The sequence below is a fragment of the Bombus pascuorum genome, chromosome 3 (assembly GCF_905332965.1).
Source record: "Bombus pascuorum chromosome 3, iyBomPasc1.1, whole genome shotgun sequence".
Taxonomy (NCBI): Eukaryota; Metazoa; Arthropoda; class Insecta; order Hymenoptera; family Apidae; genus Bombus; species Bombus pascuorum.
In genome coordinates, this window is record NC_083490.1 from 8,021,542 (window position 1) to 8,040,049 (window position 18,508).

General features: G+C 39.8%; 1 protein-coding gene across 2 annotated transcripts in view; it reads right to left on the minus strand.

Annotated features, from left to right (window-relative positions):
- LOC132905453 (E3 ubiquitin-protein ligase MIB1) overlaps nucleotides 1–18,508 on the minus strand; it is a 350,215-nt gene that overhangs the window by 258,371 nt on the left and 73,336 nt on the right. For both annotated transcript variants that reach the window (XM_060956753.1, XM_060956752.1), the window contains exon 9: nucleotides 9,453–9,604. In XM_060956753.1, coding sequence (XP_060812736.1) covers nucleotides 9,453–9,604 — 152 coding nt within the window. The remainder of the gene's footprint in view (nucleotides 1–9,452; nucleotides 9,605–18,508) is intronic.

Sequence of the window (18,508 nt, forward strand, 5' to 3'; positions counted from 1 at the left end):
TTCGTTATTGATATACACACATATACGTAATCTTAAAAATTCATTCTCTTCGACATTTCCCGCAAATAATTTTATATTTGAAATATACAAGAACGAAATGCTCATCTTCGATCATAGCGAATCGAAAACCAAGTAATTAATTTCACGTGGTAACTTCCAAACGTGTACCAGTGAATCGGAAATCGAAATAAAAGTTATGCGGGTGTACGAGGGAATCATGTTCGCTCCACTTGTCTCTGACACAAATTTTGCTCGTTCCATCAAACAGATAACCAATGATACACCGCTATCGACTATCGACACGATAATTCTTGTAAAGTTTGTAACACTTAAAGCCTTAATTAAGGTAATGTAGAAAATTGGCATAATCGGTCATTTATTGATCCCGCAAAGGGTGACTAATTCGCAGGGTTACAACTATCGTTCAACTATCAATATATCCAGATGCCGATATAATATTCAACGGCGGGCTTAGTCGAGCCACCGCAGAGATGGAATTTACAATGCGATTCGTGTTTATATCTCCGTATGTAGGCATAATAATTGCACCATCATGGCTGAGTAACGAGCTATCGGGAGCATGGCGTAACAAAGAGAACGCATAGCCGGGTAATTTTAGTGGCCTTTACACGTAATGGCTATGCACGGGCATAGCCAGCTGATCGTTTCGTACTGCTCTGACTACAAAGCGTTATTAACCCCGTTTCCCCATATCCATACTTTACGGTGAAATACTAAAACATTACAATCGACTGCTTGTTCCGTGCGAATGTGTACTATCGTATCAGATATCATTTATGCAAATTTTTAGGTTGTACAACTTCTGTCGTTTGCCTGCACAACTCGCCGATATAAAATATCACGGTGCATTGTGAAGTTTATAAAAATAATTGCACAGTGGTACGTTACGTGAAACTTGCTCGTGCTTAGATTATCTGCACGTACCTTAGCTTTATAATGCACGAAACATTTGTTAAGGAGAACCTTGGCAATTAGAACGGAACGCAACATAAGGTATGAGGCTTAGGATCTGATTAAGAAGACAAGTTAATACGTAGTTTGAGAATCTTAAGCGAAACGAAACTCTCGTTAATTTGAATTAACATTATGTCAACTTATCTCACAACAATGCGCATGTAACGTTGATCGAGAACGTGTATTTAAATTCACGTGTATTAATTTTCTTTCTTCAGCGGTGTTTAAATACATCTGACCACTTTCCGTGAATCGCTGTTGATAATGTAGCAAATAAAACCACATTATGAACGATAAAACGCTCGTATAATTCTACAATAATTCTACAGTAACATATTTTTCCCCATATTCAGAGCCACCTTCGGAAACGTTGTTTCAATTTATCGAACCAACTATCCTCAATCATCTGCCATCACGTTTCTTGTATTTGTTTTTAATAATTAATACCGGGCGTTGTAGATAGCAGCCGAAGATATCAATTCAGCCGCCAGCTGTTATCATCTTAACTAAATTACTAATAGAGGAACAATGTTAATTACGATGATAATGTTATCATATACATACAACGCACGCTACAGTCATGGCAGCGTCGCGTACAAATTGCACAGAACTGCATAGGTATAACAAGCTAGGATCACGTCCATTGTTCTTAAGCAAAACTTCATTTGGCAAGATTAAAACGCCCCCAGCCTTTATTCCAGCTTGGCACACGCTGCGAAGTATCGCCACCCTCGGGGTCAAAACTCCAGGTGTAAACAGAATTAAAAAAAAAAATAAAAATAAAGGAAAAAATAGAGAGCAACTGGATGCATACACTTTGAAGATTCTTAAAGGTTTTATTTTAAAGATTTTAAATATTTACATTTTAAGTTCGTTTCGTTGCCGATCTTATCTCGGCAATTTCAAACTATAATATTTAAAACATTCACTTTAAATCATACTATAATGTATTACTTTTAATTTCAACTTCTTAATTAAGTTTTAAATTAAGATCGATGGGGAATTAAAATTCAATGAAATCTCATTTACACCGCTATTTTACGATAACGTCATCTTTTTCTACCTTTAGCAGTAGATAATAATAATAATAAATAAGATAGAAGCACTTAGAACACAATGCGAAATACACAATTTCACGTATTATTCCGTTGCTGCAATAACATCATTAAAAAATATGCGTCGAAACACGAGCGATTCTTTAAGCTCCTTATAACTAACTGAAAATAATAAAAACGACACTTGATCCTGTTATACAAACGCCATCCTTTCCGCTGATTCTATTAACAAACAACAATGTTGTTGCATCATATTTTCCGATACAACTAATATTTTCTAGCTGCGTCACTCCCGCTAACGAAGCTACAAACTCATCCGAGAAATGTAATTCTTCCATCGACGAAAATGAAATTCCACTCGATTCCCTTTAAAAAAAACAGCGTCCGATATCAAATGCACGACACGACACAAACCCTTGGCCAACCGATTATACCAGAGACGGGATTCAATTTGCAAATTTAATCACGCTTAGAGACAGCTGTTTCAGCTAACCTCGGGCGATTCCATTTCTAGCCAATAACAAAGCTTCATATCCCGCTACTTTCACGACACACAGGGCAAACTTTGCGCAGTTTCTGCAGAGCAAATCCTAATCTTCGCAAAGCCGTGGCTGCATCGGGCGCGTTTTGACGTAGGACGGTCATCGTTCGACCTTAATTCGAGGGTGCATACAGAGGGGCCGAAGGCAGAAGCACGGAAAACGAGGGAAGTTTCGCCGGCAACCCCCCGGAGAACGTGGCTTACAAAGCGGACTGGAGAAAGAGAAGCAAGCGGAAGGGAGCTGCACCGGGAGGGCAGGAAATTACGTCTCCGGACGTCCGTTCGTTCGGCTTCAGAGCTCTCTCTGCAACACAGGACTCGAGAGGAGCTGGCTGGCTGGCTGGCTGGCAGCTCCTTCACAGGCCAAGGAAAAGAGACACGGCAAGGCCGAGAGGAAGCGCCAACACTGGAGAAAGAGAATCAGCTACGAGAGAGAGAGAGAGAGAGAGAGAGAGAGAGAGACTGATTTCGTCCCTGACCGGGAACAAGAAGGAGGAGGAGAACTGGGAAAGGAGACGAGTACGCCACGAGGTCGTCGAGAATCCTGACCTGGCTCTGCAGCTTAGAATATCGTCGAAATTCACCTTTATTTAGCGTCAACGCAGCGGGTGTAACGAGCGCGAAGACGACCACTATTTTCCACGTTCCAGCTGATTTTAGGTTTAAGCTTGGGCTTACGCCTGGCGACGTCTTGCGTCGATTAAGGATCGATAGCGAGCGAACAAGTTGGAGATTGAGAAGAAATTTAAAGGTGTTTTTAGATATAGATAAGCTTGTTGTAGATACGGTAAATGGAGGTAAAAGTCAGGTTTCTCGTCTTTTATAGAAGCAATGAAAATTATCAAAACTATCTTTTCATTTGATTTTGAGATTATTTATGTGTGTTCGTCATCCTCTTAAACATTTGAAGGAAATTAATAACGTCTAACGTATTCAGACCAGTATTAATGAAATTAAAATAACGTAGTAAATAGACTGGAATAATTTGTTGCTTGCTAAGCACTGTGCACTTCGTCCACCAATTCTAGAAAGGCTTTTACCATACTTTCTTTGTCTATCTCACACTAAGACCTTGAGCGACTAATCGTTTCCTCGACTACACCGTTACATCATTAGTTTCGAAAGAATCATTTTTCTTACTTTGTACTGTTCCATCATTTCACGACATAAAGCTACTTCCAAGGTCTCCTGATGATAACCGATCAAAGAACGGAGATATAAAAATATATGATAAACGGACATATAAAATATTACCCAAGCTATGCATATCGAATCATAACCCATTAATCGTACTTCACGAAGGCGATTATTCTAAAAAAAATTCAGAGGAAACCGGGATGATGGATCTCCGGTAAAGTCGTGGAATCGATTAGAACGATATCCAACTCGAGCGAGTGCTGATAGGACGCGAGCGGAATGTTTACCCGGTTCTCGACTCGCACTCGGCGTACACGGAGTTAGAGAAAACTTCATTAGCTTTGAGCACTTACTTCCCTTGCGAACTACCTCGCTGTGCGAATTAGTTTCAAGACACACTTCATCCATTTGCCGTGGCGAATCGGACCGCGAGCAACCTTCCAACCGAAATCTTGATCGTTCACCATCCTGACTTTCATCGATTCATTCTAGTGCCTGACTATTGAGCGTTAGGATCATTTATCAAGTCGCTTCATAAGTATAGTTACTCGGGGGTGTGCTTCTCCGCAAGAGAAGTAGATCTCTGATATTTCTTCTCCCTATTTTCGATTTTCTTCTCTCCTTCGTTTTACATGTGCTAGGTACTTTAATTCGTTTCTTTAAAATTGTTAGATTCTTCAGGTTGGAACGATAATCCAATGACTAGTAATTGAAATTATATACAGTTAACGTAAGTCCTATAATTCACAACACTTTTGCAGTGAATGGAACGAATGATAATTTTATAATTTTTTTTCTTAAATCGATCAAACAATTTAACAAGCTATACGTACATTCTCGTTTACATATTCGGAAACACGATTAACGTTTTAAATTAGAAAATCGATCTTTCGTTTGGGAAAAAAGAAAGAGAGGAAGAACTTTAAAAATCGTTTAGCGCTACAGTTTCTAACACTTGAAAAATTTCACAGTAAACGAAACTTATAATAAATGATGGCTCAGTGTTCGGTTTTACTCTCCACATTTTCCTCGCTCCAAAAAATATAACAGTAAAGTTTCTATCACTTGAAAAATTTCGCACCAAACAAAACTTATAATAAACGATAGTTCGGTGTTCAGTTTAGCTCCTCACTTTTCCACAACTTCCTCAAGGTACAATAGACTACTTTTAACGTTAAAAGTCGTTCGTATTACCCATTACACTCGCACCTTGTACGGTGTACCAAGAATTTTAACCAAGAATTGCGAGATGAAATAATTATTCTAAAATGTTACCATTTTTCCAAAGCTCGACGCGTATTCTACATAGGACTACCTCGTATGAATCAATATGGAATATTTTTTATTATTATTATTATTTAATTTGTACTTTACAATTCGTCTAGCTGGACATTTGGTAAATTCTTCTAACTTAATTGCTAAATAACATGTGCATGGCTACCCTCAGCGGGATACTATCTTCGAGAATATGGAAGATGTACACTCAGGAATTCAGTTCCGATAATCACCAAACTTGGAAACATTGACCATGACCATGCTCGCCACGTTCGTTAACTATTTCTCCTCGCTGAAGAATGGATGAGAAATGGAATTACTTAAAGAACGACCCGGTGCAGATATCTTAAATCATCCGCTAATCTAATTCCAGGTTCGTTTCGCGCCAGGTAATGCGTTTCTGCGTAATGTCACGCTCGATTTTCACGCAGATACAGGTACCTGATGGCTGGTCTATGGAAGCCGTTGTCGACAGGAAAAACGAAAGAGAAAAAGAGAGCGAGCAGTGGTGAGAACGAGATAGAAAAACAGGGTAATAGGTTCCCTTTGAAATACATCCTCCGGTCGGTGATGCGGCACATACATCTTCCCGCGGTAATCAGCGCCCTCCGGTTTAAAAGCAACGAAGGTAGGTAATATCCGGAGGCGATAGACGCGGATGCGAAAACCCGGTCTCGCAGACACCCTCTATCCCCGGCTTTGCACCATGAAAACCATCCCCTTGAAATCTACCCCCAGCTAACCGCAGATCCACCGCGGATCCACGTCTATGGGTGTGCAAGCGTCTTCTTTTTTTCTGCCGACTAACTTGATCGACTGTTCGAAATCGAACGCCTTACGAGCTCTTTGATGAAGAAAAATGATTAACCACTTACGCTTCTGGGTCGAGTTGTGTTCCACGTTCAACCTACATTTCGCTTCTATGGGAATATATACTCGTAATTTGACGTTACAGCTTTCTGTAATGGATCACAGCTTGGTGCGAAATATTCATTTCAAACATCCTTCTTTCTTAAGCTTGGAGTTATCGAGTCGTACGAGCGATGATAAGTAGAATATTAATGCGTTTATAGGAAATTTAATGGTGCAGAAATGCAGAGGACGCACACGATATGTAAAAATATACTTGAAACGATTGGAAGTATATAAATATTAAAGTATCGAAGGGAAAAAGTAGCTGCAGTATTTTCGGTAATTTCGCGCAAATGGGAACGGCTATGATGCGAGGGATTGAATCGAATCGACGTGATGTATTCAATTAACGTAATACAGTGAAATTCACGAACCGTTATACGCGTTAGTCGGCTATGAGCCATCGTGTCTCACTTGTCCAAGCATGTTCATTGTTTTCGCTTTTCACGACCTGGCAACTCTGTATGAAAGCAAATATTGCTCTATTTACAGTAGCGTAAGATCGTAAATTGTTCTTTTTGCTGGAACGTTTGGAAATTACACTATCCAAACTTGACATTTTACTATCTATCTAGATCACTGTGAATTTCCCTTGGTTTATCATAATGCGGACCAAATTTATAATTCGTTGGAATTACCAATGACTTTGTAAACGACGATTCGTAATGTTTGTAGTACAAATATCGCCTATAGTAAAATAAAATAGATAATGTTAAATATTTAACGGTAGTGATATATTATGAAACTTCACCGTGTATCGTACGTTCTATGCTACATAAACATGGATCTACCGTAAATAAAGTGGAACGTTACGTTAAAATACTAACATTAATCCTCTGCTAATCTCTTCTCTGTCACTTCGAAGTTATATAACTTTGCTTATGTCAATAATCCGATTGTAACAGTCATTAGTTCTTGATTCTTTCACCGTACTAAAGCTATAACGAACGTCGATTTCGTTTATTCAGGAGCAACGAAAAGGGCAGTTATAGAGAGTGAAAATGGTTTCTGCAGAATTTTTAATGGTCATTAGTAATTTCAAAAATACAAAGTTCCGTGCAGAGCAGAGATAAATAAAAATAATACAGCAACCAAGTTGACTAAAATTCTACCTTCATTATGTAAATTGTAAATTAACGCGTAACAAAAACATCAGACACTTGAAACAAGGGCGTAGGAAAAAAGTTACAAAGCGAGCAACTGCACGATAATTTTATATACGTAGAAAGGAGCGAAGGAAAAAGATTTTCGAACGAAATTCTCGTTGATAACGAGACAATTCCAGGACGCGGATGTCCGCCGAAACAAAAGCTGCCATCGCGATAATCGTTTCCTTTCTACCATTCTACGAGTTCTCGCACCATTGAACCATTGCTTTTTCCATTCGACGACAGAAATTTGTCTGTTATTTCGACGAGCAACATCGCAACAGAGAGCGTGGTAACGCGCGAATCGCTGACACCGAGAGCTTGAAAGTAGGTACCTCGTAATTGCGATTGCAGAACTACTATGCGCATCCGGTGTCTGCATTTTCCATGGCCGGAAACGGGCATGAAACGTGACAGGGGAAGGGGTGTACTCGCGAGAGAAAGAGAGGAAGAGAAAGAGAGATAGTCTCATTTTCGAGTTCTTCAACAATAGCACAACTTGACTCCGGTTTATTAAGCAAAAGACAAGGATGTACATGACTGTGCAATAAACTTTTGTAATCCTTGTCAGTGTTGAGTTAGATGTATGAGAATTCATTACAAATTTAAATATAAATGAGATTAAAGTAATATTCAAGAGGAATATTTAATATATATTTAATATTTAATATTTTTCGTGATAAATTTTCTTCGTTGCTTATAACACTGAATACAATGTACCGGAAATATCTTTGCAACTGTGATGAAAGTAAGTGCAAGCATCCAAATTTTTCTCTATCCTGTGACAGTTTATTACCAGATTAGTCCTACCTTTCACGACCTTGCGTTTTCATACTATTTTCCTGATATAATTCAAAGTTTAAAGAATTGATCAGCGATAGAGGAGTATGTTCTTAAGGAGAAATAATATTTCAAGAACCTGATCGAAGGTAGATATTATTCCGAGGTACTAGCTATCATTCTAAGAACTCCATCAGTGTCTCGAAGTAACAGAGGCGAGCAAACCTCGAAGATCCTCGAGATTGTAACAGATGAAATTGAACAGAAGGGCGGCGACTGCTGAGAATTGGAGTAAAATTAACTCAGTACCTCGCCAGAATGTCCGACTCGATTAGACTTCGAGAGACAACTAGCTCGGAAGCACCTGTGGTTCGACGTTCTTTCATGATTTGTCGAACAAGAGAACAAAGCCGAAGAGCGATTGGATACGGCGCCTTAAAATCCTTCTCGGGATTTACTTGAATCTTCGTTGAAGATTCATAGATACTCATTGACATATCGATTTAACGTCGCTGTATACCTTACAATTTGGATTTATGCGAATGACAACGTCACATCGAATCGACATTCGAGGCAGACTCCATTCGATCTTTAATCCGGATTCGCTCAAACATCCAATCAAAAATCATTCGAACGAGAAACGTTCAAACATTCCAACGTCTATATCACACGAAGATTCGTTCGCTAGCAAGACTACGCTCACAACTACAAGTGTTGTTTTGCTGTCACAAATCGATGTCGATCAGTTTCCCAAAATAACATGCATATGTATTTAGATATCATGTGTAAATGAACAATTGCCAATAAACATTCAGTCACAAGTTCGATGATACTTTAAACATTTTATATATCTTTGTTACGTGTATTATGCGGATTCCTGGACCTTCATATCCCCCATAAACGCATAAATTCATAAACGAAATTGATGAATTCTCCTTCCGTTCCTAACGTAACTTCAAAACTTCCAAATCTCTTCGTCGCGTGTCTATCCATACACTCGAATCATTTGTTACCAGATTCGCAACAAGATACAGAGTAAGAATAGAAACACACCCGAACCATCTGGCAGCTGAAACGTGCAACACAACAAACATCGCAAGAAGACTAAAAAGGAAACACCCAATGGACCTCATAAAAGATATAACTTAAAAAAAAAACGAAGCTGTCACCCCGCTGGGGGTAGCCGCCCACATGCTATATTTATTTTTTATTTTTTTTTTTTTTTTTTTTTCTTCACCAACAAGATATAACACTTTACCAAATGTCCATAAGGACAAATTGTAAAATAACCAAAATAAAATAAAAAAAAGAAAAAAAATTTGTTAGGAAGAAAATGCACCTTATAACAAGAAAATACAGCTCAACATCCCCAACAGTGATACCAACACCTATTGTGTAAAAATCGAAAAAATATGGCGAAGAGAAAGAGTGAGACTGTCTCGACCCATCAGCTATAGAAATACAGCCGGCTATTCTTAATTGTCAGGCTGTTTAGAGCAAAGTCCTTTATCGTTCTATTCTCGGTAGCGGTCGGTTCGGACGGTTAAATTCTACCGCCGACAGGGACATTCAACATGGCGCACAGTATCACGGACAAAAGCGTAAGCATCGAAAACGCGAGCTACTTACCTTGGGTTTCCACGAAGAGCAGCGTGGTGCAGAGCGTTGAAGCCATTGTTGTTCGTGAGGGTGATGTCTGCGGCATGGTCCAACAACAGAGCCAACATGTCATCTCGTTTCTTAGAGATCGCATCGTGAAGGGGAGTGTCACCTTCGGAATCCTAGAAACGAAGGAACAGCTTTCGCTTACAGGGTGTCGTACACGGTTTTTTCGTTAGGAATCGATTACCCCGGACAAAGGATCGTGGGTCTTTTCTGGTTAAAACAGAGGGTTCTTGTTCGGAGAGGACACTTGTATTCTCGCAAACGGATTATTTTTTGAAACCCCGGAAATCAGGAAATTTTACAAAGAAACGTATTTCTTAATATTAGAATTAGTAACTCATATTGCGTAAATATGTTTGGTATTTTATTTTGTTTAAATATATTATTTATTAGAATATATTATGAAATTAATTTTCGTTTAAATATTAAGTTGTCCGAAAAATGTCTTTCTTTTTATGAGGAAATAATAGACGCACAACGTTCTTTGTTTTGTATTATTTTGCCGAATTACGTACGATCCATTTTGTTCTGTTGAGATAAACACCGTGACATTTCACAGACTTGGTTTCACGTTTGTATGAAAGTGCACTGTTGTAAAAGACACGTTTGCGAAAGAAATACATTTCTCGGACAATCTAATATATTATTTCGGAAGCGACAATTTATATCAATTTTGCAAAATCTATGTATTTTCAATGTCTTGTGATTTCTACGTAAATTATCAAGTTTGTTTCGAACATCGTGAATACGATCGTAACGATTGCATTGTATTATCGTGTTAACGAAATTTCTAAATGTTTTGTACCAGTCTAACACACGTAATATGTTCATAAAAAATTTCTATAAGTATCCATCGTAACACACCACTGTGTGCGCGTTACCACGTCCCAATAGACGAATATGATACGAGTATTATATTGGAACACTTGTATTTTCAAGAAAAATATTATTTCTTAAATTCTGGAAGGAGATAAGAATACGATAATGCAAAAATAAATGTAGAGACTTTTCTTCGTACATATCATTTACCTCTTCAACAACAACAGACTGCAGGGAACAGGAGGCTGCATTATATTTATACTGTGAAAGAGAATGTCATTCAGAAGCCGTAGGAACAGGAAAGAAATACCTTTATCCTAGCGCGTGCTTTCTGCTTTCAATGTAAAAATAGAAAGTAAAGTTCAATGTAAAACAGAAATTTTTCTTCGCGCTTCGGTATATAGTGCATAGAGGTTTTCTTCGCGATACATTATTCATATTCCAACAAAAAAGAGTGCTTTTACAAAACGCAAGAACCTGCACTCCATTTACGTCAAGCAAGATATTCTTTTCAAAGAAGTAAGGAAGCAATCCGTAGATATTATTTTTACAACTTTGTTATTACTATTTATTGCTTACTTATTCTGTTCCATTCCGAATAAATTATTTCCGTACAACTTGAATATTTTCCATTTGTAATACGTGTCTCCAATTGCCTACAACTCCCAGTTCTTTCAACTCCATTTATTACGATTTTAAGAACAATGTAACTAAGAAAAACGCGAAACCATCTAAAAATTATTTCGCGTATTAATTTTCGATTAAATTCGAGCTCCACAACTTGTTACAACGTAGTGCTCGATATTTAATTTTATAATAATAAAGAATGGAAATATAAATATACTCGCTTTTGAAAATGTTAATAATTTACCTTCTAAGGATTTGATGTTCCAGCCTACCGCTCGCATTAATCATTACACACGCGAAAACTTTTATTCTGCATTTTATTCGCGCGTGAAGCGATCTCCCGCCAATTTTCCACTCCTCCCTAATCGAGACCTAACCAAATGCAAATACACTTGACGAGTTGTCAAGCTCGACTTTCTCGAAAACGAAGCTTCCAAAGCAATTTCGTTGTTCTTTCGTATCAAGTCATAGAATCGCCCCGACTTGGTTCGTACCACGAGTTTAGTCCCGAACGGTGTAAAACAGACTTTACGAGATTAGTTGAATTACTGGAAACGGGTTGGTCGTACTTTAAAGATGCGCGGCACTCGAGAAAAATTCAGGGCGGCGTGGTGGGTGCTGGCGGGCCAGTGGCATCCGAGCCGGCTGCGTAAATAATAGGACATCAGGCACAGATACTTTATGGGATCAGTTGGAAAAATCCTTTGTATAACTCCAATAACCGTGGAGGATAAATCTGCCGGCGCTGTCGAGAACCGGCGGTGCTATCTCGCGCTATAAATGCTGGCCATGCGTCACGCCACTAGCTGAGAGCGCAAGAGAAAGAGGCCGAGAGGATACGACGAGGAGAGGCGAACGGCGGACAGAGAATGAAAACCAAGAATGAAAAAGAAGCTTTCGAAAGGGGTGCGAGGAAAGGGTACTAGAGATTGAGGTGAAAGTAGATATTTGGAAGAAGGAAAGTGGATGAGAAGAATGAGACAGAGAGCGGCGTGTGTGTGCGAATGGGAATTGTCCGAGGATTGCACGACAGTCACGAGACCCTGTTTTATTTACCTGATCGCACCATCCTGACCATCATTCTCGCCAACGTTATCGAGTCACGAGGGCTGATCGACGCACGATGCAGACCAGCCGTTAACTCCACCAGCTTCGTTTCTACTTCCATGAACTGCAATTAACGGATCGCGATCGAATTAACGAGCGTACAGAACACAGTCCAGGGAAAACAAACGCATGTACGCGGCCGACCGATGAACAGGACTCGCTTCACTTCTACCGATTCCTGTCGACATTGTAATTTGCTTTCCTTCGATCGTTTTTTATCCTTCTCGTGGCGCTTACCGGTGTTTTCCGGCTTTGTCGCGAATCGCGATCTCCTTTCATGACAACATGCATCGTAATAGCCAAATAATTTGCGGTTTACTCTTTCTATACGCGTAGAAGTAAGTCTTTAGTAATGTACGAGAATTTAGTTTTATTTAATACAGAAATATAACGCTAAATTAGAATGAAATAAATAAATACCAAAGTTCTTCGATTAGAGATAATCGTGGTGATTATCTGGGGAGCAATAACTCGCAGGTTGGGAACCCGCTGAAACTTCTTGCCAATTGCATTAACGCTCGATGTTGGCTATACGTAACGTTGTTCTGGTATAAGTCGTTAATTGACCAAGTATAGGTACCTTTTTTCATATTTATAGAATTAGTTAAAAAGGTAACTATGTAAACGCGTTTTGAAAGAATTGTTCCATCTTGTCGTTTATAGTTAATTGGACAGGTTGTAGATGATACGAAGCATGAAACATAACACTGCTAGTCGAAAGTTTAAAATTACCTACTTAGCAGCATTATGGAATTTTTTGCAAATTTTTTACGCCGACAGCAATTCACCTCCTCTGGACCTAACTTTTTCGCTTTAAATTTCACTTCTAAAAATTTTCACTCAAGACTTAGGAAACTTGCCTCGCGGCGCAAGGCTTACGTGTTTATCAGGTGCGCCAGAAAAAAACTATCAGAAAATTCTAAAAATTCAATCTCGGCAATCACCTATTTAACTCTACAACTAAATCTGCATGCGCACGCGCACAGCCAAATTGTCGATATAATAAATCCATGAAAATTCATGCGATAGTCAATACTTCCCAACTAAATTAAAAATATTTCTATCGCTCGAACCATAAAAATATTCCTATATCAGATCACACGATCCGGTTTATTTTTCAGATGTTTACTTATCCATTAGCCAGAAATCGATTACCAGACAATTGCCTATCGTTCCAAATACTAAAAAAGATTCGAATCTCTTGAAAATATAAAAATCCTGAAAACGATCTCAAAAAAATGGATAAAAGCAAAAACACGAACGAAATAAGCTTCTGTGTAAATTCTCCGACTCCTGGTACGAAAACTAGCAAGTTAAATTCAAACGTGACCGTCGCGAAGGAGAATCGAAGCGATCGCTTTTCGTGAAAAATTTTGCGATCGTGTTACGCGAAGGACACGAAGATCGAGCAGGAGCTCGAGGAAATAGCAGAGCTCGTCTGGACACTTTCAATTTGTGACACTGTCACGCGTTCGTCCGCCCTCCCTATTCTCGTTCCACGTCGTTCCTTTCACTGGGAACGTAGCGCAACCCTTTTGCCATCACGAGCCACCTGCTTTCCCGACCGTTTCGCCCTCGTTTACCAAACGACACGCGATTCGTATCCCTCCGTGCCGCAGCTTTCGCACGTGCAACTTTCGAAAAAGCTTAATTCCGCTATTTCTTCCATCGATTTTCCTTCGACCCTCGCTCCGCCTTTCCTTATAGCCTTAGCTGACCATCTTGCGCTTTTCGATCGTCTCGATTCTCCTCGCCTCCGGCTCCTCGATTCTTCCTTATCGGTGACAAACGCCGGAAGATTTGTCAGATATAAGAAGTACAAACGGTTAGCGACGAGCTTTATCGGGGCTCTGTATGGCCTATTAAGCTCACGGTATTCCCCTTTCTGCCAGATAACTGATTTCAATGCTATGTTCTAGTTTCCGGGTAGAATCTTTGTGCAGGCAGACCTTTCGTTTGACAGAATTAATAAATTCGATGGCAATGATAGGATCGAGGCTGAGTTACAAGGATCGTAATGATAATTGGTATTGAACTTTGGTATGTCGTTGGCGAAACGATCATTGTAGAACTCATTCTGTAATCTGCGGTGGAAGTTTCTACAGTTCAGAAAGTTAAGGTATCTTTTCGTTGAAATATCGCGTTAAGTTTGAAGATAGAAGCGATAAAGATGCGAGATTTAAAGCGGTATCGTAGCTTGGATTTGTGTATATTGCTCGGAATTTGCTCCAACGTGCAAAGTGGTGTCCTTCATAAAATAATATGATATCTGTTGGTTGAGATATCTTTTGATTAGAATTTTAAATAATTTAATTATATCGCGTTAAGTTTGAAGATGGAAGCGATAAAGATGCGAGATTTAAAGCGGTATCGTAGCTTGGATTTGTGTATATTGCTCGGAATTTGCTCCAACGTGCAAAGTGGTGTCCTTCATAAAATAATATGATATCTGTTGGTTGAGATATCTTTTGATTAGAATTTTAAATAATTTAATTATTTCTTAGAAGCTTTATAGGGAAGTGGATAAAACAATATGTATTATTACGGTTTACGTTTACTATATAGAATGTAAGTTTTTTTATATTTTATTGATCAAACATATGTAAGAAGTCTATTATTATGTTCATGAAGATTTATATCAATTATCATGTAGTTACTGTTATCCAAGTTCTCTTCTAATAACAGTCATAAAAACTTTACCGCGTCATGGAATGATTAAATATTTACACTGAACATGGCATTTTTAACATTTTAAGGCAGCAGTGCCCCAACTATCGTTAATCACGTCCAAGTAACAATTTACTATACGTCAAGATCTCGAACCCACAATCAAACGTGATCATAATTAATCGTCTAAATTGCCATAGTACACACATTTAGCAGGCAATGTTCTTCAAACAACCGGTCGCAAGATCAAACGCGAAAATTATATCGGTGCAAGGCCGCGTAAACATTTGGTAAAGCTAACTAGCCGTTTTAACGTGTTCGGCAAGAAACTGTCGTCGTCACGAAAACGTCTGATTGGACCACGACCAAACGTCAGAACGAATAGAGGGATCTCGGAGAGTAGCACGACCGTGTGTACGTATCAGGTGAACGAGTCGGGAAAATGAGAAAAGACAACAGCAACAACACAGCGGCAAACCGGTCAGAGCAGTGTGGATTACAATCAGTGGCAGTGTCGGGGGCCACCGAGAAGCGAAACGACGACGACGACGACATCGACGACGGGGACACGCCGAGTCGAAGCGGCTTGATTGCACCGCAAATATTGACGTGGCTAATTCTCTCTCACCCCGTTTACCTATCGAAGGTGACGAGCTACACTAATGAGGGCTTTAAGATGTCACCAAGATGCTAGGCAAACTCCAGTTTGCCCGCCGCGTCGTCGAAAATCGGAACGTTCGTAACATTTCAACGTTTTACCCGGATTCCTGATTAACTTTCTACAGATTAGGATTTTCCTTGGTAATCAAAAAAAAAGAAGGTAATTAATTGTATCGTATCCTGTGAAAATAAATCGAGGTTTTCAGGCACGATGATGTTTCAGATTGCGTAGCTTCGCTTCGTGTACAATTATTTATAATTTCCTTAATGAGATTTTTCTCTGCCGTCGTTACAAGGCTACTAATGATACCCCGCTAATTACTAGGAATTAATAATTATCGTTGTATTATTATATAACGCCACTCGTAATTAAACGGGTCGTTGAATCGATTTTCAATTTTCCGGACAACCTAATACAACTGATTGACAATATATTATAATATATTGAATTCTAAAATAGCTTTTTCACGAATAATTGTCATATTTTTCAACTGTGGTGTTCGCGCGAGTCGTTCAAAAGTCATACCGATCAGCTCCATAAATTCAAAGGTACGGGAAAGCGATGACGTTACGAACGCTGTTTTCTTAAATTTTCCGTGGAATTTGCTATCGCTTACGTCGCTCTTTTCCAGACCAATGAACTTACCGAAGTAAGGCGTACGTTTCCTGAGAATTGGATATTAATCGCGTACTTCAATTAGCGAACAGTTGAATTGATAGCTTCAACTTCCAAACGGCTCATATAATAAACACAATTACCATTAGTGCAATCAAGGCTGATCCATTAAAGCTCCTACATAGCTTCAATTGCAGGGGCGGGCAAACAGGCATCGCTAACGGTAAGCCAGAAGGATACTTATCCCCCTGATTCAAACTTAAAACCTCCTTTCTCCCATGATTCTTATCAATCCTAACGTGGTACACGCGCGCGCACACACGCGCCCCAAGGAAATCCAGGAATAATCCGCCACCGTACATCGGCTAAGCTCAACCGCTATTTTACAGAGGCGATCAATAGTGATTTCAGCCAAGATACAGGGCCACGCTGAAAGGACGGATGAAGGCGGCCGTCGAAGAGAAGAAAGAGAGAAAGATTGCAACGAGGAAGATCAGAGGAAAGGAAAGAGAGAGACATAGAGAGAGAGACGGAGAGAAGGTGGAAAAAGGGGAAGAAGGAAGGGAAGAACGGGGACGATCTTCCGCCTCCTTCGTTACCTCGTCTGGCCTCGTCTTAGCAGAGACGAAGAGAGGAGCTGGAGAGGCAACACACAGTTCTGAGAAGATAATGCAGACCGTGAGAAAACGGAGGAGCATCCCCAAAGTCCGCGTCCGCGCTTGATTGCAACGAACCCTTCCCGCCCGTTTCCAGTTCTTACTTTTCAGCACGAGCTTCCTCCCTTTGGTCCGATGCACCTAACTGGAACGGGATCAACCAGTCTATAGGTGGCTTACAAAGACACCGACTCGAACGCCGGTATGCGGGTCGTGTAGCGAGTTCGACGCCTACGGTGAAACACGAGCGCAATGGGTGCAAAATCCACCCCTTCGCTGACGCACATCGGCCGCACAGCTAAGAACAAGAACCGTCCGACGACTCGTTATGTCATCCTCGTGCCCTGACTGGTTATTCGATTTGTCGCGATTTTCATCCACCTGTGAATTTACCACCTTTGAAGGCTACTGGCCATCGATTATCGAGTTACAGTGAACGTGTAGATGCGCGAATTGTTCTTTCGGAAAGAAGTTGCGCAGCTTCACCGGACGCTAGGTGCACGAATACGAGCAACTAAGCGTATGAATTTGTACGCATGTGATTATACTACGCGCGAGTTGCTCACCGAACGCTGATTTTTCAGAGACAATACGCGATAACAAAACTGGCGTTTGCTCTTGTCGATTGTGGCAGAATTATTTTGATACTTAACGAACTCTGTGGCTTCAGATTGTTTCCTTTCTGATAGATTAAATCGCTAAGATCTTTTTCAAGCTATATGTATTAATATGCGATTTATTTATAAATAGGAAACTTACGTACTATGAATAGTAAAATATATTACTATTGACAATCAAAGTAAGTAATGGATACAGATAACAGATAATTAAAATTTGAAGCTTACTAATTTTATAATCGAAGGATATACAGTAAGTGCTCCTTCGAATTATAAATTGGCAAATTCGATTCCATTATGATTATTACAAATCGATGAAAGTATAAGGATAACCTATAAACTATAAACTGAAGGACCTATAAACGTAACGTGGGCAAGATTATTCAACAATATAAATTGTACACGTACGTGAACCTTAAACTTCAATGGAACAAAGCTACAATCACATATAAGAATTAACTCGATCAACTTTCCTTCCTCTTAACAAGAAAAGGAAACATATAAAATTATTAAATCCGTACGAAACGCAAAATTGGCGAAATATCACGAACGAGTGCGCGTAAAGTCAGAGACGCGTGTTGCATACGTTGTCAAGTTGTAATCACGATAGGCAAGTGTCACGTTGATTTCACGCCAAAACGTATGTACGCGCATACAAAGGGGACTATGGCGTTATGTATGACCGCGCGACGTATATATCGAGCAGCACGAGCTTCTCTACCTGGTGAACACCGGGTTAGTTCGGACGACACACTCGTACACAGCAGCGCGTGGCCGCATAATGTTACGTTTATACCTGACATTCATCATTAGCCCCGCTAATTTATGTTGAACACGAATGGTTCGGGCGAATGGGCTAATTAATATAAATTGCCGCCACGAGGATTACACGGCCGACCAACGGCGCCGTGATGCAATTCATTGTGTACTTTACGAATCGGCCGAAAGCCGATTAAGCCTGCCAAGTTACCACTGACGGACGTGCAAATATTCTACCCTCCTACACGATGAAGTTAACCCTGGACAGACAGGGTACAAAAGCTCGCGAGATCGATGCACGGATCGATCGTTTTGCTAAACGCTATTGAAGCAAGACCATATCGAAAGGCAGCATTTACGCGCAGCAACCAACTTATATCGTGTGCCGAATATGGATTTCGATATCGTGCGAATTTACTTTAGCCGAACTGCACGAACGTTTAGAGAATTAGCAATTCAAGCATCCGTAAGAACGTAAATTGCTTGTTACGT